The sequence below is a fragment of the Sorex fumeus genome, unplaced genomic scaffold (assembly GCF_029834395.1).
Source record: "Sorex fumeus unplaced genomic scaffold, SorFum_2.1 ptg000149l, whole genome shotgun sequence".
Taxonomy (NCBI): domain Eukaryota; kingdom Metazoa; phylum Chordata; class Mammalia; order Eulipotyphla; family Soricidae; genus Sorex; species Sorex fumeus.
Genome location: NW_026606206.1, coordinates 1,589,520 through 1,616,409, shown reverse-complemented (window position 1 = coordinate 1,616,409; position 26,890 = coordinate 1,589,520). Strand labels below are relative to the sequence as shown.

Sequence of the window (26,890 nt, the reverse complement as noted above, 5' to 3'; positions counted from 1 at the left end):
TCAAACTGAGGGTATCTGTATGCAAGTTAAACATCTTAACCCCTCTACTATCTTTCTGGCCAAAGATTTTTTAATCTGACAATAATTTCTAAGTTCACCTGGGTCTTTTTTGGTAGATCCTTCCCAATCCTGTGCTGGCCTTATGAGAGCACCTAGTCAATTTCTTTATTGGAAGTCCTATGATCACATGCACTGAGCATTACATTCTGAGCATCAAGAGGATGTTGCCAGGTAAAAGGTTAAGGGACGTGCTATTATTATGATTTTTTTTATTATGATGACTATTACTTGGCATTGTAAAGGTAAGAATGGCTAATGTCATTTTCAGATATTCTATAGTAAGATTGACTATTCTGCATGATTACAACTGGCCCTGATTTTCTCCTGCTATTAGCAAGTGACCTAATGACAAAATGGCAATGGCAGGGAGAACTAAGTGGTATTGGACTATGGATCATTTTATCTTATATAGTACAGCAGTAGGGCATTTGCCTGGGATGCGGCCGGCCCAGCCAAGCTGGGTTTGATTCCTCCACCCCTCTCGGAGAGCCCAGCAAGCTACCTAGAGTATCTCGCCTGCATGGCAAAGCCTGGCAAGCTACCCGTGATGTATTCAATATGCCAAATATAGTAACAACAAGTCTCAGAATGGAGACGTTACTGGGCCCGCTCGAGCAAATCGATGAACAACAGGAGGACCGTGCTATACCTAAGTATTGGGTAGCACGCTATACTTCATTAAACAATATTTCATTACTTTCTTTTTGTGCTATAAAATTATTTCTTCTGCTCAGATATCAAGATACTAATAAAGAAAACAATAAAAATGTTCAGGGTTACAATTATAAGCTCAGCAATCTCAAAGGAAATAACACTTTCCTAGAGGCAAAGAATCCATTTAATTGAAGAAAAAGATTTTATCCAAAATTCTCTCACAATTAGCATGAATGAATCATGAATCATTTATATTAGTCTCGATTAGTCATATTGATAGAAGTCACATTAGCTATATGTCACATAACCTTTCTAAACAGAATTACCTCCTAATAAACATTCGTGTGAAGATTTACCTAGTCTATATCTGATATACAATTAGAGTAATGTGTACATAGAATGGACCTTTCCTACTCTAATTGAACTGATTACAGTGATTTTGCCTCCAGTACTGCTAGGTAAGGCCCAAATTGCTTGAAATACCATAGGAGGGCTGGGGTGGAGCCATAGCACACTGGTAGGGCTTTTGTCTTGCACCCAGCCAGCCCGGCCGAGCTAGGGTTCGATTCCTCCACCCCTCTCAGAGAGCCCAGCAAGCTACCGAGAGTATCTGCCCCGCATGGCAAAGCCTGGAAGCTACCTGGAAGTGACATATTCGCTATGCCAAACACAGTAACAACAGGTCTCATAATGTTACTGGGCCCGCTTGAGCAAATTGATGAACAACTGGAGGACAGTGCTACAGACAGTGCAGTTCTTTAAGCATTACAGTTTACTTTTAAAACTGAGTTTAATTTACTTATCTTTTTAAAACATGTAAAAAATTTGGTAAAAGTAATAAACATTTAAGCAGGACATATTTGTATCTTAAAGGGAAATCAGCAGCTTTTAAAGATGTAATACGGCGCTAGGGAGACAGCATAGTGGCCAGGATGCAAATGTTGCATATAATGAGCTTTATCTGATCACTGGCATTACATGTTGCCCCAAGTACTTCTAGGTAAGGCCCAAACTGTTTGAAGTACCATAGGAGGGCTGGGCTGGAGCAACAGCACAGTGGTAGGGCGTTTGCCTTGCGCACAGCCAGCCCAGCGGAGCCGGGCTTGATTCCTCTACCCCTCTCGAGAGCCCGGCAAGCTACCAAGAGTATCTCGCCGCTCGGCAAAGCCTGGCAAGTTCCCCGTGACGTATTCGATATGCCAAACACAGTAACAACAAGTCTCAAAATAGAGACGTTACTGGGCCCGCTCGAGCAAATGATGAACAACGGGAGGACAGGGCTACAGTGCTACCATAGGAGCCCAGCTGTACCACATTGCTTAGCCCTGGAACTGACTGAGTAGACTGACTGTTATCAGGAATAGACCAGGTTCCTTGACCATTGCTAAGGAAGACACACCCCCTCCAAAAATGCAATAAATACATGCATTTTTAAAAATAAAAAGTTGAGTTTGAGATCTACTACACTGAACTGAATAATGAAATTAGTATCTTCGCTTTCCCCAAAAGTTTTTAACAGGGTTCTATTTTTTTTTTAGTTTCAAATGGTTTCAGAAAATGTTAAGTTGATTAGCTAAAATTAGCTCCAAGCAAAGAAGGGCATTGTAGAACTGTAACACTTAGCTTCACAATAGTCCTTTCAAACTACGGATAACCAGCTAGAGTAGAAGCAATTTCTCAAGACAATCTTGTCTCAGAAATGTTCATTCTTCCATGATAAAGTTTAATGACAAATTGGAAAATTTATTGGATTCTACTAAGACCATTTTAGATATACAAAGTTGGGAATTTTAACATAATTTATTCTTTTATCCTGTTTCTACCTTTAAAAATCCTGCTGTTAGCCAAATTTATTCATTTAATATTCTGTATTCTATTCTGTTGATCCTAATCCTAAAATCACTGTAATCAGTTCAGTTAGAGTAGGAAAGGTCCATTCTATGTAGATATTACTCTAATTGTACATCGGATATAGACTAGGTAAATCCTCACATTTATGTATATTAGGAGGTAATTCTGTTTAGAAAGGTTATGTGACATATAGCTAAAATGACTTCTATCAATATGACTAATCGAGACTAATATAAAATTTAATAAATATGTCAACTCTAACACCAGAAGAATCTTAAATATGTATGAGAAGGTGTGTAGAAATAACAGTATCTTTTCAAAATTCAAACTCTGGAGTAGTTTAATAATAGACATCAGAATGTTAACAGTGAAAAAGTACTGTCATGAATACATTATTTGCAAGAACGTGGGATAAGAGATCCGTGAAGAGTGTAATACATTTATCCTGATGGCTTTGTTAAGTGAAGTGAAATTACATATCATCTACCTGGCGTCCTGTACGGAAAATGGCATCAAAACTGAAGAAATGATAAGAAGGAAGTTCAATACAATTGAGAAAATAAAGGAGAGAGTCAGAGAAAAGGTATTTGCAAATTAGAAAAAATGTTGCAGCACTAAGAAAATTAAGATAAAATAATTTTTAAAAACGTTTTTATAGAGGGGGCTGGGGTGAGAGTACAATGGGTTGGGCGTTTGCCTTGCACGCGACTGACCCAGGTTTGATTCCCAGCATCCCATATGATCCCCTGAGCACCGCCAGAAGTAATTCCTGAGTGCATAGCCAGGAATAATCCCTTTGCATTGCCATGTGTGACCCAAAAAGCAAAAATAAGTAAATAAAAAAATAGTTCTTATAGAGCTTATGTCAATAGATATGTGGCTATTAACACAGGAACAGGACACCAAAGTGAATTGAACCCTTGGGAAAGATTTGTTGATTTTGCTTAAACAGCCAAAATGTGAAAATACCATGTGGATTCTAAAGCAAAAGACGAGATTTACCTGTTGAAGACTGTAGGATGACATTGCTTTGTCCTTTCTCCCTTTCTCCACAAGGAGCTTCGGTTTATCAGGTTACACCCATCACAGTGCTCCTGAGGCACTTCCATTCCATTGTGTTTATCTGTAAATTCTTCCCTATGCTCTCCTCCCCCACCAGTTAATCAGCTTTTCCCCTAATCAGACTCTGTTAACTTGTAAGGTTAGATTCCTCGGAAATCTATGATTTTATATGTATGAGTGAAATATTGCCTTTCTCCTCTCCTTATGCCTTATGAACAGTTTACTTTAAAGCAATGCCCTTTTTGTATAGATACAGGAAGACCGTTAACATTATGCTTTGTAACTTAGGATTTAATTGGCTTTGAATATTATTCACTCCCAGACATCTGCTTTCTCGACTTGAACCTCAGTTGCCCTTAGTTCCTAACACCCCAAAAGCAGGGTCCCGACGAGGGGCTGAACGGACCCAGGGCAAGCGGTGAGCTACCCTGGCATCAAAATGGGCCAGGCCAAAGTGCCACGATTCTTAACTATAAGTTAAGAGTTTGATCATAGACAAATGCTGTCATGATCCAAAGGTAACGACGAGACTAGGTTCCTGCTAGGGGTAGGAAAGACTATCTGGCCTGACCACTGTAGTCTGAGATTGAGATGGCCCTAGGGGGGCAATTCTATGTTTAAGATATCCATACTGTATCCATACAGTAAGATTTATATTATGTATGCTTATATGTTTGTTGGACAAGGAGAGGAGAAACACACCCATGGGAATCCGCTCTAGGGTGGATTGATCTGATAAGGAGGATCTGTCCTAGGAGCGGCTTTCCCTGAGGGAAAGAATTCTATCCCTATTGACTGTGATCGCACCTATGTGTAATTGTTACCCCAACCCCTCATGCTTTGGGATTTAACTAGACTATAAGAGTGGGCTGGGAAATCAGGATCAGAATCAAGACTCCAGAGAAGGAGCATGAAGGGAGATTGAGGAGAATGAAGTAGCATGGGGGAGGAAGAAGCAGAGGAGGCAGAGGAGAGAGACGGGAGTGGATGGAGAGAGGATTGGAATAAACTGCGACTAAGACCAACCAGCCTGGCCCTCGTTTCCTTCCTTCGCCTGCCCATCGCCATCGACCTCCCCGGGGTTGGGGAAGCAGGGTGAGACTACTGAACGCGGGCGGCGGGAGAGACAGAGAGCTGTGCTGTCCTTGTTTGAGTTTACACAAAGACAATATGCTGCCTCTGACTCTTTGATGAAGAAGAAAAGGACCAGGCAAAGAAAATCATGGTTTTTTTTCTTATTATCTCATTCCTACTTTGGACAAACTTGCAGGCTATCGAATGTAGCCTGCCCACAGGGCAGAGTCTGGCAAACTCCCCGTGGCGTACCAAATATGCCAAACACCAGTAACAATGATGGGTCTCATTCTCCTAAAGAGCCTTGAATATAATCTCAGGGTTAGGATGAAAGAGACGTTACTGGGGCCTGCTCGAGGCAATCGACGAATAACAGGATGATGAAATGAAAAATGAAATGAAGCAAGAGTATAGATGATCTATTTTGGTGTATATAGATATTTGAACACATTATTATTATTATTATTATTATTATTATTATTATTATTAGCTTTTTGGGTCATACAAGCGATGCTCAGGGTTTACTCCTGGCTCTGGCCTCAGGAATTATTCCTGGTGGTGCTTGGGGGAGCATATAGGATGCTGGGGATCAAATCCGGGTCAGCCTACTCAGGCCCCTGAACACTTATTTTAATGCCCACTCTCTAGAGATTTTTTTTTGATACACAACCACAAGTAATGTTACTACCACAATAATTACAAACTTCACTTAGTACAGTGAGGTAACCAGGAAGCACCTTTGTCCCAGCCAGTTGAAACGTTTAGAACCTGTGACTACAGAAAAGCTCGGAGAGTCAAATGAGGCACCTTCTGGCCCTTTACCAGTGTCCACGGATGCCCCTGGCATTGTCTTTCTAACCTGCAGACCAAAAAAGCAAACAACTTCATCATCCTGCTATCAAACAGGCACTTCCTGACACCGGAGCTCTGTGCTGAAGTTGGAAAAGTCTTGCCATTCATTCTTACAGTGTCCAGATGTGTCCTCTGGTGCTTGGCGCGGTCACTGGAGTTACTGAATGCCTTCTGACAGCCCGGATGCTGGCACAAATACGGCTTCTCACCCGTGTGGCTCCGCAAGTGAATCTTAAGATTTTCGAGTCTTGAAAATGCCTTTTTGCAACCTTCAAACTGTGAAAAGAAAACAATTTGGAGTGGTTAAGAAAGGCCTTGAGTTTGAGTTCAGGAAACAGGGCAAAAAAAAAAAAAAAAGGCCTTACTTTGCACTTAAGCTAAAACAAAACAAAAAAAAATGAAATAAAATGAAATCCATAGAATAACAAATATTGCTTCTAAAAATATCCACATGTTTATGTAAACTGCATTTTTTCCACTGAATATACATGCCACTTTCCATACCAGATTTGGGTCCCAAACTGATTTCTGTGATTACTTATGTCAGAGAAAATTTGCTGTGAGCCATCTGGTGCAGTTAATAAAAATACACTAATGCGTGTCTTAAACATTTATTAAAAAATTAACACAATTTTCCATTTCAAAATTGGTCTAAATTAAAGAAGCCAGGAAGGAAGAAACTTTTTACAATAAACAAACAGGAAAAATGGGAGTGATGTATGAGAAGAAAAGGTGAACTTAAGAGTCAAGAGTATAAGATGAAAAAAGTCACATTTACTCAGTTACTAAGATCACAAACTTTCTTCACGGTATCTTAAGGGATTTTCCAGCTCTCAAAGACTGCCCTTCAGTTAACATTTAGGGTGAAACCAAACCTAGTGAGATAAACTTTTTAACATACTCCTTAAAAGGAACTGGAAAAATAATTTATTTAGTGCTAAATTATTTTCCCGAATAAAGTGAGAGTTTTGTATTTTCCTTTTAAGAGATATTACCAAGTTCATGAAAACAATAACTGAAAATGATAGATCAAAACACCCAAGAAACATTTCACTGGCTTGTCAATAATATTAATGGTGATATTTATGTAATATCTTCTTTGAACAAAACATTAGCTGCTAATAGAAGGTCACAGTGATTTTAATCCTTGAAGTGACAGTGATTCTAATCACTGAAGTGACAGTCTAATAGAAAGAATGTGTTAGAAAAACTTCTAAGGCTAGCATAAAGATTAGATGGCATTAGTCAGTGTTTCTAAATCTTTTTCTGACCATGTTCCTCTGAGCTAGTTCCTTCCCAATTTCCCCCTAATGTCATACCATGGCTCTCCATATTTGTGATATTTACCTGTGACTTTCTTGGAATATACTGAGGATCCACAGGAGACACTGTAGTTCCCAGGTATGATATACTACTTAAACTTTCTTATTGGTGCTAACCCTTAGAATACTTATGCCACTTCAATAGTTTTAATTCTATTTGAGTAAGTCCCCACTGAAAGAATACTCAGAAATAAGGGGAAAAAAGCATAAAATGCTTAAATAAAATTCTAAAACATCACTTATTAAAGAGGAACAGAAGGGGTAGTGGATAAGACAATTTTAAGGAAAAAAACAATTCAAGATAGCTTTTGTTCAAAGCTAGCAGATATAAAACCCTTTCTCTAAGAACTTTTATTAAACTCCTTAATTCTCTTCCCTTTTTATAACAGATGGTAGAATGCATCGTTCAAACGAGGACTGGCCAGTATTTGGTTAAATAAATTTTCATCTTTAAGCGAAGGATGAAATAAGTAGAAAGAATAATTGAATATGTCATAACTCCATCTATTTAAGTTGTCCAGATTTTGCATGCTGAGGTATTTTAAGAAATTTATGAAAGTTGTACTTATTTTTGATTGAGAGTCATACATGTTTCACAGACATATGTTGGTTTATTTCAATTTTGATATTTTGCTTAAAATAATTTTGGTGTTTTCCTGATTTTTATTTCACACGAAAATAAATTTAGCCCAAGCAGAAGATGATTGCTGACAAAGCCAGCTACTTTTTCAAAAGGATGAAAAGCAAAATGAAGCTGTGTCGCTAGAGGGAGAGAAGAGTTAAATGACTTGTATCAACGGCTTTTCAAGAGAGGGGTGGCCTCAAATTCGGGGACAAAGGGAATCAGAGTTAACCCCCTATTCATAGCTTGAAGGTTTCTGTGACCTAACCTCTGCTTTAACGTTTTACTCTAAACAATAATTCGGAGCAAACTCCTGGAGCTCAATTAATTTGACTGGTGAACCACACTTGGGTCTGAAATGAGCCCGTGGCTTTGGGCACACTGAAGCTGTACCTTAGTTCCTGGCAAGACTATTCTTAGGGTGAACGTCATTCTGGAGGTTAGCTCCAGAGGTACATGCCCAGAACAGGGTAGACCCCATAACCAATCCCGTCTATACTCGCTGCAGATCTTGGACGGGTAGAAGGCTGCATCGGTTCAGCAACAGCATGGACATGGAGGGCCATTTCAGAATAGATAACGAAATTTCTGTGATGACTAGGCAAACAAGACTCCTGGATCTACGACTGAGTGGTTAGAGAAATGTCAGACACGTCCTTGAACTAATTCAAACTGTTCATTTGATCAGGCACAAGCTCCATAGAGACCAACATTCCTAAGGCTTTCCAGTTAAGTGTCTACACAAAAGCCCAGTGAAAGGTACAGTCAACTCACTATTATTACCGTTTCTAGAAGTCATGATCAAAGACCACAGAACTTGCTGTTTTCCAAGCAAATTAGTTAGAAGTGAACTTTATCTCAGAACAACATAACCATTTATTATTTATTTATTTATTTTTTGCTTTTTGGGTCACACCCGGCGATGCACAGGGGCTACTCCTGGCTCTGCGCTCAGGAATTACCCCTGGCAGTGCTGAGGGGACCATATGGGATGCTGGGAATCGAACCAGGGTCGGCCACGTGCAAGGCAAACGCCCTACCCGCTGTGCTATTGCTCCAGCCCCACCATTTTTTTTTAATACAGCAAAGGTAGAGGAAAAATATGAGGAACCAGAATTAACAGACAACCGAAAAATGATCATAAAATCAAGAGAATCCTGGAGCCAGAGAGACAATACAGGGCTTGAGATGTTTGCCTTGCACATGGCCAACCTTGGTTCGAATCTTTGGTATCATCCTGAGCATAGTCAGGAGTGAGTCCTGAGCAAAGAGCCAGACGTGAACCCTAAATAGACTTAGGTGTGGTCCAAGCTCCCAAACTTCCCCACAAAATCATGGAAATTCCACTTGTGTGAGATGTTTCCACCATAAGAAGAAAGGGTAGAAGATGACAGAATATGAAGTAATTACAGAATACATAATATTTTCTGGGGGAACGATAAAGAGTAAAGTTATATGAAAAAAAAAGACAATTTCAGGTAGTCAGTGGGTTAAAATATATGATACTTATTCTTGCTGCAGACATTCACCTGAAGAAACCATGAACTAAAATTAGTATGACGAACTGTCAACTGGCTGTGTGGGAGGCCTTGCAGCCGAACCCTTGCAGGTGTATGCAGGGCACCATACCTGATTCAACTTGCCATTCCTAAGGGCTGCAAGGAGAGGAAGGAAGTGCCACTCACTTCTCTAAATGGGTCTGGATAAAACTTGAAAGCAAACAATTTCATAATGAATCATTATCATTCATTACAGGAAGAACCCTGTAATTCAACACAAGAATTTCCTCTCCCTCAGGCAATTTTACCTCTAGATTTTTACGTTCAATTAAATGCAAATGCATTAAAAATAAACGAACATATAAGCGGGGCTACAAAAGATCATTACAGAGAATGCACCAAAACTGTAAGTTTTGGGTGCTTGGGCAAATGGATGCCTTTTCCCTTCTCATTCCTCTGCCCTACCTCCCACCCCCACCCCTGCCCCAGTTTGCTAAATCTAAAATGGGCGAGTTTCATCTTGGGAATGAAGCACAAAATCCAGGGAATCAAGGGCTACAGGGAAGCGTTTTCTTGGAGCTGACCAATGCTGTCTCGCTGAAGTTCCTCAAGTACAAGACCGTTCTGAGATCTACGGTCAAATGTCCACCTACTGCTCACGCCACTGCCATCAACCATCACTACACCAAAACTGACCATTCTCCTAACAGAGGATCCTCACCGTCCTGAACTGGAGCACTGGATGTAAAACAAGATCAACGAGTCTGAGATCACCAGTTGTTCAACCGCAGGACATAGGCAGTAGGGGTACCAAAAAACAACAAATGCAGCCTCAAAGGGGGTTGCAGGAGATAGAAAATAAGAACACACAGAAAGACCAAGGCAGTGAGCTAATGTGAAAGGAGAGAGCGGTGGTGAGAAATGCTAATGATTATATATACCCAGACTGATTTTATCCTTTAATTTTTGTTTGCTTGTTTGGGGGCCACACCCAGTAGTTCCTTGGGGCTTTCGACTGGCTCTGTGTTTAGGGATAGTATGGGGTGCTCAGAGGTACTCAGGAAACCAAAGAAAGTGCTGGTGATAGAACCCAAGTCAGCTGTGTGCGAGGCAAGCACAGAACTCACTGCACTATCTCTTGGCCTCTTATCTACATCTTGTATCCTTATAAATACTGACTCTAAGCACAGAACTGTGTGTTGGGCTTTGGGAGCAACATGGTGAAAAAAATCGAAACTTCACTCCTGGTGAAGATGAAACAAGGTCAGTGTCGATAGCCAGACTGTGTAATGATAAATCTTAAGCAGTTATTTGGAAAAGGACGCCCTGGAATCTTTGGGGGCTGGAGAGACAGCTCAACAGATTGAGTTCAGCACAGGCTTTGCATAAAGAAGTTCCAGGTCTGATTCCTCCTACTGCATAGTTCCTTGAACAACTCCAGAGCACTGAGCTAAGACTAGAACCTGACTCCTACAGGGCGTGCTCTAACCCTACACCCCACCAAGAAAAGAATAACAGTTTCGCTGGTCCTCATGCCAGAGCTATAAGGATATAAAGGTGGAGGTAGGGCCCCACCATATGAGTTTTAGTAAGTCCTCTATGAGATTCTGTTTTGATCGTGAGTAAATGGGTTCAGAGATGTCGCATAGTCTAATAATTATCAATTTTCTTAAGAAAATCTTCTGATAGAAGTAGTATCTTGTAGAACGGACTCATTACTAATAGAGACAAATACAAATACAGACTATCAGTGCCTCTGGCTTGAAATGGACCATCTTCATTCCAGAGTAGGCGGGTGTGCTTGAGATCCACATAGCACATGGGAAACTAAAGTCTTATAATGCTGAACTTGATTACAGTGTTCACTAAATTGCTGCCTTCTTAGCCTGCTGCCTGGAAGACATCTGATTAGGAACTGGTATCCCTACAAGTTCCTGCAGTGGCCTTCTGGCCAGCAAAACATCCTACATTTTTAGTGTTCATTTTATGCCTGTTGGAAAAATACCGAAGGAAAGTCATTGTTTTCCATTTGCACATCTTAGTGGTTTTACAAACACATGTAAGAACAATGCATAAATCTCTAATTCTTTAATTAGACAACTAATTCTTGTGGGGTTTGAAATACTGCACTGAATAGGGCTTCATTTGAAAAAATCTCCTTAATGCTGAGGTGATTTTTAAGTAACAAACTTTAATTAAAAAGTGTAGTTGCCTCAAACTCAGAGACCCTTAGCTTGTACCACTTTGCAAATTTAGGAGATTATTTTATATTTAAAGGATCACAACTGGACTGTAATCACCATCTCTATATATATTGGCTTGATTACAGATTGTTGACATTATGTGGCATTGAAATGACCTTTGAAATATTACTTTCCCTTTCTATTAGAGGCTTTTGTGTAAGGTACTGAAAATGAAAGGCTCATTAGACACCATTAAAATAGGATTTATTCCACATGTGTAACCAATAATCAGGTAGAATATTACTCCCTCCCCTAATCAGCTACTTAGAGTGCTAAGAAGCACAGGTTCATATTCAAAGCAATAATAACAGCAAACCTTTCCTGATCAAGTTTCTATACCATCACTAATGTCAACAAAACCCAAGTAGAATGGAATCTATGATGCTAGTCACGCTTTTTAAAAATATACATTTGATTTCAATTAAAGTTCAATGTTTGTGACTCTTTGAGGTAAATGGCTTTTACAATTTCATCAGTCAAGACCAATTAATCCCATTAGTAATGGTCGGTGCTGTGATTTGCTGTGCAGCTCTGGGAATGGACTGTTAAATTATATGCTAAGTCTACATCTTCAACTTACAGCCCAAAGACACCAGAGCTGAAAGGCATTGCTGGAAAGGTAAGCAAACATTCCTAAGGCCATGGATACAGTCAAGGTGACTTTCACAGTGTGCCCAAGAGTTCAAGTACACTGGAATCCTGGATATACTCGTGACTAAGGGTGTACCTGAAAGATTGCTTCTTCCGTGACTCGAGAGTAAAAAACAGTTGAGGCCGGGGGCCACTTCACATACATGAGAAGAGGTGCGGAATCTGAGAGAAACACTCAGCTTAGATTTCCAAGTTCCCTACTCAGCAGAGCTTCCTGGCTTTCTGTGCACAGCAGTCACCTTGGTGTCTTGTTAAAATACTAACTGATTCAGAGGTGTGGGGTGAAGCCTGAGATTCTGAATTTCAATGGGTTCCCTAGGTGATATTTCTAAATGTCGACTGTTTTAAGAGTATTATTATTATTATTTTGGTCTGGTTTTTTTGTGCCATGCCCATACAGCTATACTCAGGGCTTACTCCTGGCTCTGCACTCAGGCAGTACTCCTGGTGTGACTCTGGTGGCCCATATGGGGTGTCAATGATTGAACCAGAGTCAGAGGTATGCAAGATTTCTCTGGCTCCAGAATATTTTAAGATTATACTCTGACAAGTAAAGTTTCAGGAATCATATTACACTCACATTGAAAATGCACAATGTAATGGCTTTTAAAAGAAGAATGGCTACGGTGGTATAAGGGTTAAAGTGTTTGCCTCGTAGGCAGCTCTCTGCCATCACTGGTACTAAATGGTCCCCAAGCACTGGGAGGCCCCCAACACTGGTGGAATGGCCCAGATAATACTGCAGGGGGCAAACAGTACTGTATTCTGGGGTCCGTGCATTGAACTGTTGGCCAAAAATCATCAATGAATATTTGGCTTTCTCCTGAGAACCTGTTGGGATGCCTCCCCACCAAAAGAAACAAACAAAGGACAAGAACAACAACAAAATAATACAGAAGAGGTTTGTTTTGATGAACCAAACTGAGGTGACCTTGTCCTTAAAAGTTTGGAAGAGAGCTTGAGCAAGAGTACGGCAGGAAAGATACTTGCCTTGTCTATGGCCACCCCAGGTTCTATCTCCTGTGTCACATATGGGTCGCTAAGAACTTTTAGGAGTGACCCATTAGCACAGAGCCAAGAGTAAGTCAGGAGCACTGCCAGGTGTAGCCCCAAATCAAAGACAAAACCAAAGGAAAAGAGTAGAGAACAGTAAACCCTAATTTTGAAAAAACTGTTGGGCAGAAAAGTCAGAAACCAAGGAACAAAAAATTTAAATAAACATTCAGAAGCACATTGGGACATCTGAACAGTGTTTCACCTTTGGTATCATGTGCCTTGGGCCCTGTGGCTCACTTCTTGCAACCCTGTGGTCAGTGTTCCCAGTGCATTATTAGTACTGGATGCTCCAGCATAATCTTCATACCACATCGGTTTGCAAAAAAAGTGTTGCAAAAAGGGAAGAAAAAGGAACGGATTCAAATGTTTTGAGGTTTTTAATGTAGTTCACGAATTCTTTACATTGATTAACACAGAACAACTTCCTCTCTGGCTTCATTCAGATGAAAAACTGGATGAGGACCGCTGACAGACGTGTCTCCATGTTTGGCTTTGTAATCTGACTCATGGTTCCAGTGTGACTCTTGTGCACAGTGGGACAGACACCCAGAGTGGAACAACAGAGTGGCAAAAAGGGAGCCGATGGGCTTCATTTTAGGTGCAAAGAAGGTAATAATAGATTTTTTATAACATTTTCAAGTAACAGAGTAAAATCAGTCTCACTGGGAAACTTAAAGTCGCGGTAGGGTTGTGCCCTTGGGTAGCTGGAGGGGTGCCTTAACTTTAGGAGAAATTAGTATTTCTCAATGATTTTTACACAAAAGTCACAGTATATTACAATATATACATAGATTTGAATTTTTATTCTTTTAGGGGTCTCACAAGCAATGTTTGGAAGCCTTGGATCCCCTTCTACCGATTCTCAGTCTTCCTGGTCTGTAGTTCAATAATACCAGGGCTGAAGGATATGGGGGTGCTCGGACCGCACAGTTCCAGGAATTAACCTGGCCATGTCAGTGGTGCTCAGGGCTACACTGGCCATACATGGAGCCCCCAGGGTGATGTATCCAGTGAATGAACTTGAGTCAGTCTCATGTACTAGGCACGTGCCTTAACTCCTTGCTTTCTTGATGGCCCCTGCGTTCATATTTCTTGGAACATCCTATGGATTTATTTTTCTAGCCCTTAGGTTTGACAGGGGCGGCTGCAGGTGGGATGAGACTATGAGAGTTAGGCCACAATGAGTGAATTACTTCAGTGTATTTGCTTAACTTGTATTCTCATATTGCTTACAGCACTCATTTATTCAGAATTTCTGAAGCTACTGAAAGTTTTGTAAAATTTATATAAAACCCTCTCTGTAATGTTTTCTTTTTATTCTCTTAAATTTTTTTTTTATTGAAACACTGTGAGATACAGTTACAAAGCTTTCATGTTTGACTTTCAGTCATACAATGATCGAACACCCATCCTTCCACCAGTGCACATTCTCATATCACCAAAGTCCCCCCTTTCTAACCCTCCCCCTGCCTCTATGGAGAACAATTTCCCCCACACTCTCCCTCTACTTTTGGGCATTGTGGTTCTCAATACAGAGACTGAGAGGTTACCACGTTTGGTCCTTTACCTACTTTCAGCATACATTTCCCATCCCAAATGATCCCTCCCACCATCATTGACTTCTCTATTCCAGCTGCCTTCTCCCTCAGCTCATGAGGCAAGTTTCCAACCAAGAAGCAATACTCCTGGCCCTTGTCTCTACTGTCCTTGGGGGTCAGTCTCATACTATGTTATTTTATAAGTAATGTTTTTCTAAGCTGTAATAGAGATTCTGGTATTGTAGTATTCTATGTATTTCTTGCTATTCTGGTGTACAAAATGACTTCAACTAACAAGTTTACAAATACAACTTCCTTGTTGTGTTTCTTTCTTTTTGATTAAGAACATATATGAACCAAAATTTACCTAAATGGACAGCGTAAATGTATTTCTTATTAGTTTAAGGCAAATTAATTGCATATTATCATTTTGGGTACATGGGTAGAAGTTGATACTTGAAAGAGTACTCTAAATGAGGTGAAAAAATAAATAAGTATTCATCTTAAAAAACTTAAAGTGGAAAAAATGGTTTTGAGCACACATGACAACACAGAGAGAAAAATGTTATTTTTGTGCCAAATTTTGAACCACATTAAATTTTTATGGAAATTATCAAGTGTCTGGTTTATAACAATTGAAAGGGGCTGGGGACAATGGAACCTCATCATGGGCATTATATTCACGACCAAAAAAAAAAAGAATATTCCACAGCATAGACTTGATATTTAAAACATATCATATGGCGCTTTCTAGTTATCCAACAAATACATGGTATCATATATTATTCATGTTGTGTCAATACACTGCCAGAAAACTACAGTTTCAAGCAAATAATTATTTCTGCAAGAGGGTAAATAATGAAAAACTGGCTGTTTGGGGATGTTTAAACATAATAATAAGTTTTTTTTATTAGCACTGATTTCATGAAACTTGAGAATATCAACTACAGCATGTGTATTTCAAAGGTTTGCAATCAGTTTCACTGAGTGATATTCAGTCACATGTCAATAGAAGAAATATATTTAAGGTCAAATAATAGGCTCTGTCTAAACATACCTAAAGAAATATCAAAGTTTCACATTTACGATAATAACATAAGATTTAATTCCATATGCATAAATTATATTTACATCAGCACAGTAGTTCTATTAAGTATATATAAAGCATTATATAAAGGTGACTTTCAGGTTTTTCTCTCTGATCTTAAGAAAAATAATCTTTCAAACCCTTTAAATAATAATCTATATACCCAGTTCCCACTAAACAGATGGACCATGCACACATTTTTTCTTGCACATTAAACCCTTTATCAAGCTCTGCTGATGGTAAAACTCACTCCCACGAATCCTGCATTTGTAGTACATCTTAGGAGACTGACGTATACTCAGAATTATATGACTGAGCCTAACTCAGTATTTGGAAATTATTTTCTATCTATTAAGGTGGGATGACATTTATTGGGGAGTTGAGATTAAAAGAAGTCAGAAAAATCCATCTTTGAGATCTTAGAAATTAGTATTCATTCAAAAATATCTAAAACAATCTCTAGAACTCTCATTTCTCTAAACATTGTCTTGGGTTTCAAAAGAGGGATAGACGGACAATCCCAAGAAATTGGAAGAACTGGATTGAGAAACTATGGTTGGAGAAACCTTTAACGGGTAGGGCCGTCCTATCCTCTCCATCCTCCCAATTCTCGCCACCTCCGTTCTAGCTCTAGATCCATTCAGACTCAGTTCCCTAATTAGACAGCATGCTCTGTTAGATCTCTCTGCCTCGGCATGTGCTATTCCTTGTGCTGATGATGCTTTACTGATTCTTTAGCTTATTGTTCCCTTCTCTGTAATGATAGCACTGATTTCATGGAACTTGAGAATATAGCACTACACTGTAGCACTGTCCTCCTGTTGTTTATCAATTTGCTTGAGCGGGCCCAGTAACGTCTCCATTGTGAGACTTGTTACTGTGTTTGGTATAACAAATACTTCACAGGTAGCTTGCCAGGCTTTGTCGTGCGGGCGAGATACTCTCAATAGCTTGCCAGGCTCTCCGAGAGGGGCGGAGGAACCAAACCCGGCTTGGCCTGGCTGGTTGGACGCATGGTAAAGGCCCTACCGATGTGCTACTGCTCCAGCCCGTCTCTAATGATAGCCTTTATGATTTCACCATGGCACAATGGATCGCCCCCCCGGGACTTACAGACCCCAATTTGTCCACTGTCTCACTAAGGACTGGGAGTACACAAACTGGATTGTCTTCCCCGCTAGGTGGTGAATTTTAGGACGATAAGGGATTCACTTAAATTTTATTGCCAGCACTGGGTACAGTTCTTGGCATATACATAAGTGAGCAGAAATTACTTGTTAAATAAATGCTGAATGAAATAGAGAATAGATTCTTTGTAAAATACCATACTGATTCCTACACTTCCTTGTGTAGTAAGCTCATTAAAAACTTAATTAGGCTTTGAAGCCTTAAGCATAAGAGAAAGAACACATGGAGAGTGCGGGATCCCGGAGGGAAAAAAAAAAAGAAAAAACAGGTTCCAAAAAGAGCCAAGTTCACCCGCAAGTTCCAGATGGAGGAGGCGCCGCATCTCGCCTCCCCCAGATGGAACCCCGGTGACCAGAAGCCTCTACAAACACAGCTCGAGTATGCGGGAACGAGGACTTTTTCTCAAAACCGCGCGGCCGCTTATGCGGCCGCGCGACATCTCTCTATATACAAAGTGATCAATGAGAAGTAAACCACCCAATCTTTCTCCCTGAAAGTCAGAGTTAAGTTTGGAGCACGGCCACAGCCCCAGAAACACAAGGACTTAATGCAGAACCCAGCAGCTTAGAGCAGAAAAGTGAAAGGACTATGCGTTAATCCAGGCCATCAAGTCTGCCGGAGGGGAAAGGGTGTTGCCCCATTCGCCCTCTCTTCTCTGGAAAGAAGGATGGCGGCCGCATGGGAGCCTTGTGGACAGCAGGTATGAGCCGGGGGTGTGGGGGCGACTAAAACCTCATGGGAAGGGGGGCGTTCCGGTCCGTCCTTCACGCCCTACCGAGGCCACCAGTTGCCCCCCACGAGCGGCTCTCCAGCACGGCCACAGCCCCAGAAGCACAAGGGCTTAATGCAGAACCCAGCAGCTTGGAGCAGAAAAGTGAAAGGACTATGCGTTAATCCAGGCAATCATTTCTGCCCAGAGGGGAAAGGGTGTTGCTCCCTTCCGCCCTCCTCCCTCTGGAAAGAAAGATGGCGGCCACATGGGAGCCTTGTGGACAGCAGGTATGAGCCGGGGGTGTGGGGGCGACTAAAACTTCATGGGAAGGGGGGCGTTCCGGTCCGTCCTTCACGCCCTACCGAGGTCACCAGTTGCCCCCCACGAGCGGCTCTCCAGCACAGCCACGGCCCCAGAAGCACAAGGACTTAATGCAGAACCCAGCAGCTTGGAGCAGAAAAGTGAACGGACTATGCATTGATCCAGGCCATCAAGTCTGCCGGAGGGGAAAGGGTGTTGCCCCATTCGCCCTCTCCTCTCTGGAAAGAAAGATGGCGGCCACATGGGAGCCTTGTGGACAGCAGGTATGAGCCGGGGGAGTGGGGGCGACTAAAACCTCATGGGTCGGGGGGCGTTCCGGTCCGTCCTTCATGCCTTACCGAGGTCACCAGTTGCCCCCCACGAGCGGCTCTCCAGCACGGCCATGGCCCCAGAAGCACAAGGACTTAATGCAGAACCCAGCAGCTTGGAGCAGAAAAGTGAATGGACTATGCGTTGATCCAGCCCATCAAGTCTGCCGGAGGGGAAAGGGTGTTGCCCCATTCGCCCTCTCCTCTCTGGAAAGAAAGATGGCGGCCACATGGGAGCCTTGTGGACAGCAGGTATGAGCCGGGAGTGTGGGGGCGACTAAAACCTCATGGGAAGGGGGGCATTTCGCTCCGCCCTTCACGCCCTACCGAGGCCACCAGTTGCCCCCCACGAGCGGCTCTCCAGCACGGCCACGACTCCAGAACACAGAAACCAATTTCTTAACTATCTGACTTTCAGTAGAAATACTTCCAGGGTCAATAAGTAAAATAGCAGAAACCCAAAACCAACATTTAATTCTTGAACCCAGCTGGAGAAAGCAAATCACTTCACAATGCTTTTTCAGCATGTCTGATTTGGGGGGGGGGTAAACTCTAAATAATAGTGGTGAATCTTTTATTGAAACAATCTAATCAAAGCGGATAGAGTGTTAACTAGAATTCATCTGCCTCACAGGGACGGGGAGGGGTGGGGGGTGGGGTTTTATTGGGGTTCTTCATGGGAAAAAATAAGTATTGGTAAAGGGAAATGTGTTTGATATTTGCATGACTGAGACATAAACCTGAAAGCTTTGTAACCTTTCCCACAGTGATTCAATAAATAAATAAAAAAAAAAAAAACTTAATTAGGTAGAGCTAGTTACCATTCATAATGACATCAAACAGTCAACACTGCAAAGGCTATAAAATACATTTATGGGTGTTACTGAATTTCAATGTCCCAAAGAACTATATGAAGTATATATTTAATTATTTTACTATCTCACCATATCATATGAGAAGATAACAACAACAACATATGGTTGTATTTTTTGTAGATGTGTAAAAAATGTAGATTCATTTCTTTATTGACATTCTAAGAAACTGAAAGCAATTTCAAATTCAGAACTGGTTGAATGAGTGAGCTGTTTTCCCATTACACCCTTTTCCAAACTTGAGCCAAACAGACACGTAAAATATTGGGAATATGTCATTAGCAATAACTCCAGGCACATAAATGTGTGCCTTCTTCATACATGAAGAAAAAGGAAAAACAAACTTTTTAATTGCCTTAATATGCTGTCAAATATGCAGAAAAAATCTTGCCATTAGAGCTTTTTTCTAGAAACAAAAATAAAAAGTATTTAGAACCTGGCCCTGCATTGCCCTGAGTCAGATATCCCCGGAGAGCAGGTTGAACAATTTCTTATGAAGCCATGTCTTTGTCCACTACGGAATTACTAGGAGAGGCAGATACTACAATAGCGTATGACCCCAGGTTATAACTACATAGAGCTAGAGTTTTCTAAATTAACAGTACAGCGGGCTGTGGCAAGGCGGTGGCTATGCGTTTTTCAATGACAGTAAATTGAATACCCTGCCACTGTCTTTGACTCCAAAGTTGAAAAATGCCACTGCTTGCCTTCAGTTTTATTATTGGCATGCTTGGTTTAACAGATCTAGGCAATATATTTATTTACCCTGGTGTTTCCCAAAATGATTGCTGAATTCTGTCATCCCTAGGCTGAGAAACTTTGCGGGCTGCAACAGAATGTATGCTAACATACTTACAGCAACACAAACCTCCAAGACAAACTGTTTAAATCAATTTGCTATCATATAGGCACATAGGTGCAAAGATGTGCATATGCACTGTGGGTACAGCATGGGCACACACTTTAACACTTGCACACATATCCCACACAAATTTCGTAATAAATGTGTATGTTTTAAATCTGTGTGCAGGGGTGTAGAGGCAGGCATGAATTTGCCAGGCGAGGAAAGGAAATTCACACACAAAGAGAATAATTTACCATAAATTGGCCAACACTGAGTTTATTCCAAAAAACAGAGTGCAAGATGCCAATTTTTTAATGGCTCTTACTATTCCAGATTTGGCCCTGACAAGCTTTGGGAGGAAGAGATGCCAGTGCGTAGAAAAGATGGGATCAAAAAATTATATCGTTAGTGTTTTCACTTTCGAATGAAAAATTTCAACCATATTACAGAGGGCAAGGGAATGGCAGGAACAGTTCCCTGACATATGATGTTTTTCTCAATAGTAAAAAGTCGCTTTTCACTAAATAAAAGTTTTATACTTGCAACAAAAAGTCATCTGCAGCTAGCTGATTTAGGAAGCTGCAGTTATGAAAATAGCAGAACTCAAACCTTGCATTTCCCCTAGGCCTCATTACAAAGAGATGAGGTTAGAGAAATCTCTCTGCAGTTCTAAGTCCCACAATCTTTTGTGACAACTCACATGGTTCAAGAAACCATTCCCTCCATTGTTTCAAACTATGTCTCCCTTACTTTTCTTTCTTTCACAGATGAGCTTTTCTGCATGTCTTTCCTAAAATATGCCTTAATTGGCATACAGCAGGTGCTCAGAAAACCCATTTCTTCCACTGTCACTGCTCTTCTCATTCCTTGTTTTGATTGAAAAAATCTCTGTCTCTGGGCTCTTTGCCTTTTTAGTTGCTGAGAGAATAAGTGATATCTTGCTGCACACACTTGTAGATAGATAGACAGACAGACAGACAGATAGATAGGGAGATAATCCTCAAATCCCATGACTATGTTGCCTGGGAACTTGCCCTACCATAAGAAAGATGAGTCTACATAAAATTCGATCTATCTAATGTTGTAAAGTTTGAGGTGCATGTGGGTCATCTCAGATTTAACTTCATAAAACAGTCTTCTAGAGCAATTGGAACTTTTCACTGAAATTGAACTACCATAGCTTCTTAATTCCCAAAGATATAAAAGCATGCTATTTATAAAGTATATTTGTATATTTCTTATTTTAATTTATCTCCCTGTGATCTTAAGAATCAAGAGTCCTGATACCTGGGTACCTTAGTAAACAACCCTTAAAAGGTTACCCATTAGCAATTTCCATGTAAGCAAATTACCTTGTAGTAGTATCCCCATTTTCAAGTGAAAGGAATTGAGGCCTAGGAGGTCAGTGACTTGACAAAGTTATGTAGCTAGTAAGTGGCTAAGTCACAAACAGAATTGTGGCCACCAGATCAATTATTTAACCATGTGCATACAAAAGAATGTTACTTTTCAAGAGGTCAAAGCCCTATCTCTGAAGAATAGTTGCACTCTTTTTTTCCCCTCTCTACAAAGTAGAAAGCAGTAGTAGCCTGAGTTTGTTGTAGTGAACAGGGTAAACTACCCGAATTATACCATTTTCACTGAAGTCTGAGCATATAGTTAAGCTATTAATACTTAAAAGGTAGTGTAATAAAGTCTTCTGTTTGTCACATACTCTGTCCTTTCGTTAGCTGATTTCTCAAAAAAAAAAAGAACAGTCTATGAAGCCACTTGGATGTTTGGGCTGCTAAGAAACAAATAAAAACTGGAGTTGGAAAAAAGTTAATCTGAATAATCTAGGAGGACTACAAGCTCACATCTTCAGCCAAACAATGAAATACCAATAAAAATATGACTCCTTATTTATTTCATTAAATGAACGGGCCATTCAATTTATCACTCGTGACAAAATCAGGTGCTTCACAGATTCATACTTGGCTAAGCCTTCTTATGAATGAAAGAAAGATGTTTTAGAAGAACAAGCATAATCGAAATGAAAACTAATACATGATAGGTGACTGATTACATATTTGCCTAAATATTTATTGTAGTGTGTCTGAGCTGCATTTCACACACAATTCTTCACAAATGAAAGAGTATAAGTTCATTTCACTGTTTTCCTTGTTGGGTAAAGAAATTCAACCTATATAAACATTACATCAGAATAAACAAGTCTATGGATTCTAAACCTTCGCTTAGACCTCTTTTCTTTGAGCTCCAATCCTGAGTTCTTACCAAAATAACGATACCGATGGTTCCCTGGCATCTAAAAGTAAACATCCCACCACTTAGCAATGGCCTAAATTTCAAGAGTTCACTTCCTGCTCTCTATTCACCCAGAAGTCAGGTCTAGCACTTGCCATTGATCCTAGGCATCTCTCTCTCCCACACATCTTGTGAATCTCCAAGTCTCCAGGATTATCTCTCCAATATGTTTACTTTCCGTCAATATATGACTTCCCCTATTTCAAGTCACCATCATATCCTACCTGACCAACATCAATAGTCTTCCAACTCTTGCCCCACCATCTAGTCTCAGCACTGTGTCAAGTTTTTGTAAACTAGAAATCTATTTTCTCAAATTTGTCTTAGCCTAAATTCATCAAAAGTTTCCTATTGGTTTTTAGATATAAGACCAAAGCCTTGCCCCATCATGGATTACAGGGTCTTGCCTGATCTGATTTCTGTCTGATTCTCCTACTTCTTCCATACCACATTCTCCTGTTTTCCAGATTCCTTAGCTTCAGCCACTGGATCCATTGGTTTCTCAAAGACTCCAGGCCCTTTTTTTCTTTTTAACACCAGGGCATTTGCACATGCTATTTCTTTTACCTGAAAAAGTGTTTTCCACTTGTTTGCCTGGGAAATTCCCTATTTCAGAAAAACAGTCTCTGTTCTCGAGCTTACGTTTAGTTTACCATATGATCCCTCTAACATCCTCATGGGATGTGAACTACATTAAGACACGAATAATGCTGGCTCATTTCACACATTTCTACTTTTCTGCATAGTAAGTTCCCAATGCAAATTTTCTTTAAAATGGCCAAATTACACGTTAAAACACAAGTTATTTTTATTAAAATATTTTGTTTCCCTCCTCTCTCCTTTCCTCTCATTAAAGAGCTTTGTTTATAAGGCTTCAAGGCCACTCAGGATAACTGTGTACCCAGACCAGTAGTTCTTGTTCTAACAAACAATGGGGAGTACGAAAAGATGAGTAGAATTTAATAGACTCTCAGGTCTGAGGTAAAAATACCCATTAAACCATCTATAATTTTGAAGTGCTACATGAAATGCAAATGTTTTCTAGATTCCAACTGCATACACAGAAATATCTCCACTCATTTTGACAAAGTTATCCACCAGGGAGATGAATAAATAGCTTCTCTAAATACATATGGTGCAATTACTCCTAGCAATAAGTGACAATAGGTCTTGCTTGAGAGTAATCTAAAAATTCAAAGCCCAATTATTTTAGTTGCTCAGTAAATAATGCTGAAATGAAGCGGTGGTAAAGCAACTTATGAGCAGACTATTAGTAAATGCTAATGATCTCTTTATGATCCACAGAGCCACTTTTTTCACCTTCTGCAAGAAAGCTATTTGTAAATTAAGAAAAGAAAATAGACATCCAATGAGCTATGGCTAAGAACAAGATAAAAGTAGGGAGTACTCCTTTTGATCTTTGAAGAGTAGTATTTAGTTAAAGAAATATGCTAGACTACGAAAAGTATGACGAGAAGAGTATTTCGGACCTGGAAAATCTGGAGGTTGGCAGCTGGCCATTCAAAACTGTATTTATGAGCGAGGGAAAAAAGACCAATCCTCATAGTTACAAATTTCAGGGGAAAATGACACTGACTTTAATGAAAGGGGTCAGTTTCAGACTTCTTTTTAGAATGCAGCTTCGGTGCAAGTAATTTGTATAATTAGCAGTTCAGATATGCAAATCCAATTCAAACTTGAAATGACTAAGATGGAAAAGCAACCTCGACAGGAAAAAGAATAAAAAGAGGAGAGGGAAATGCATGAAAAAACAAAACAAAACACTGGCTCTTCCAGGCCAGATGAAGACACAATGAAGATAAGATGGGCAATAGATACTGCTGATCACTAACAGATAACACAGCACTAGACAGAAAACTGGAACGTGCCTTGTCCCAACTCCACCTAGACCAAGAAAAACTTGGAGAATGATAATCAACAAAGCAGATATGGAAGTCCTGCTCTATTTAGAGCTTTTAAATATTCATACTCTCTGGACTTGCAGCACTCAGTATTTTTCTAATTTAAGCAAACCATGTAAGCTTTTGGCACCTCAAAATATAAAATCTTAGAACCAATAAAGATATTTATTTAAAAGGCAAAAATCTGCCTGAAGTCATTGGCTTCCTCTTTACTTAGTCACCTTATTCCGTAGAAACATTCATTCCTCTTGATGTTCTTCTCTTTGGGACCCACACACTGGAGAGTACTTCATTCAGAGGCTTCCACAGAGCGGCAGTATGATGGAGGATCCTACCTTACCCTCTGTGATCTTCTAGACCCATCCTACTTACCCAATTCACGTTCCCTTTGCCCACTTCGTGATTCTTTTTTGTTACGGAGGCCACATCCAGTGGGGCTGGGGGTCACGGGATGCCTTGGACCAAACCTTAGGCATGCAAGGCTTTATCACTTGAACCACTTCACATTCCCTTCATAGTTCTTGGTTCCTTATTTCTTTATTGTTTTATTTTATTTTTAATCTTTTTATTTTAATGAATCATTGTGAGATACTGTTACAGACTTACAAATTTTCGTGATTTTCAATCAAACAATGTTTGAGTACCCATCCCTCTAGCAGTTCCCATTATCCACCACCAATGTTCCCAGTGTCCCTCCTGCCACCCCCACCCCATCCTACCCCCTGCCTATGTGGGAGACACATTCCTTCTTACTCTCTCTCTCCTTTGGGATATTCTGATTTGCAATATAGGCACTAAGCAGCCATCATGTTTGGTCCATAGCCTACTTTCAGTACGCATCTACAATTCTGAGTGATCCCTCCAACCATCACTTACTTAGTGGTCTCTTCTCCATCCTAACTGCCTTTTCCCCAAGCACATGAGATTGGCTTCCAAGCTGTGGGCCCACCCTCCTGGTTTACTCTACTATCCTTAGGTGTTATTCTTCTGTTATGTTACTCTGTGTAATACAAATGGGTGCAGTCGTTCTGCAGTCTGTCTTTTTCTTTCTGACTGATTTCACTTAGCATGATACTCTCCATGTTGACCCACTTATATGCAAATTTCATGGCTTCATATTTTCTAACAGCTACGTAGTATTCCATTGTGTAGATATACTAAAGTTTCTTTAACTAGTCATCTGTTCTTGAGCACTCAGGTTTTTTCCAGATTCTGGCTATTGTAAACAGTGCTGCAATAAACATACAAGTGCAGATGTTATTTCTACTGTGCTTTTTTGCATCTCTGGGATATATTCCCAGAAGTGGTATTGCTGGGTCAAATAGGAGCTCGACTTCTAGTTTCTTGAGAAATGTCCATATTGTTTTCCAAAAAGACTGGACCATTTGGCATTCTCACCAGCAGTGAAGGAGAGTTCCCTTCTCCCCATATCCATGCCAAAACTGGTTGCTTTTTTTTTTTTAATGTGTGTGCCTCTGTGGTGTGAGATGGTATCTCAATGTTGTTTTGATTTGCATCTCCCTGAGGATTAGTGATGTGGAGCATTTTTTCATGTCTTTTGGCCATTTGGATTTTTCTGTTGGAAAAATTTCTGTCCATTTAATCACCCCATTTTCTGATGGGGTATTCTTTAAACTTTAAATAAAATGTTCATTAGTCATTAGAATGATGGCTAGCTCCAAAGTTCTGCAGCTGTCTTGTCTATCCTTATATCTGAAGAACCTAGAACAGCATATGAAACTTTTCTGCTGCACCATAAATGAAAATTACAAAATCTGGGGTGGATATGTAATATTAGGTAAGATTATCACATGCGTCAGAGTTATTCTGAATCATCTTTTATCCAATGATTAAAAATTAGTTACTGAAAGTATAGCAAGTAATTCTTATGTGGAAACAATGTGTAAGACCCGAAACAATCCCATACCAAATAGTATTATCAAGACAGTGCTCTCAGACTTTAATGCCAAACACATTTCTCTTGAGAAATCTGTTACAAGGCTGACTCTGCTTTAGCAGAATGGAGGGGGATCAGGAATATTTTTTTTTATTAGTGAAACACCATGAGATACAGCTGTAGATTTACAATTTTTTGTGCTTGGGTTTGATTATACAATGATCAGATACCCATCCCTCCACCAGTGCCCATTTTCCACCACCATGGATAATATCCCCCCCCACCCCCATGCCCCCATCCCCCCCTGCCTCTGTGGCAGGGCAATCCCCTGTGTTCTCTCTCTCCTTTTGGGTGTTGTGGTCTGCAAAAGAGGCATTGAGTGGCAAACATGTTCAGTCCATAGTCCACTTTCGACATGCATCTCCCCTCCTGGGAGGATCCTCCAAACACCCTTTATTTGGTGCTCCCTTCTCTATCTGAGCTGCCCTTTCCTCTAGAATGCCCGACTGGCCACTAAGCTATGGAGTAATCCTCCTGGTGCTGATCTCAGCTATTCTTGGGTATCAATCTCCTATTTTGGGTATTAATCTCCTATTTTGTTACTTTATGTCCCCCAGATGAATGCAATCTTTCTATGTCTATCCCTCTCTTTCTGACTCATTTTGCTTAGCATGATACTTTCCATGTTGTACCACTGTATGTAAATTTCATGACTTCATCTTTTCTAAGAGCTACATAGTACTCCATTGTGTAGGATCAGGAATATTTTTATCCTAAGTTTCTAAAATAAAATTCCCAGGCCACGCTTGTATGGTACTAGGAGTTCATACTGACAAACCAACCATCCCTCCGCAAATCTTATTTATTTTATTTTTAAATTCACATTTACTACCTGGGTGGTTTAGTTTAGATATTCACATAAATGTCTCCCTGGGGATGAAGGTTCACCAT

General features: G+C 40.3%; 1 protein-coding gene across 4 annotated transcripts in view; it reads right to left on the bottom strand.

Annotated features, from left to right (window-relative positions):
* Positions 1–26,890, bottom strand: part of GLIS3 (GLIS family zinc finger 3) — a 544,874-nt gene that overhangs the window by 134,272 nt on the left and 383,712 nt on the right. For all 4 annotated transcript variants that reach the window (XM_056106925.1, XM_056106923.1, XM_056106922.1 and 1 more), the window contains one exon: positions 5,668–5,829. In XM_056106925.1, coding sequence (XP_055962900.1) covers positions 5,668–5,829 — 162 coding nt within the window. The remainder of the gene's footprint in view (positions 1–5,667; positions 5,830–26,890) is intronic.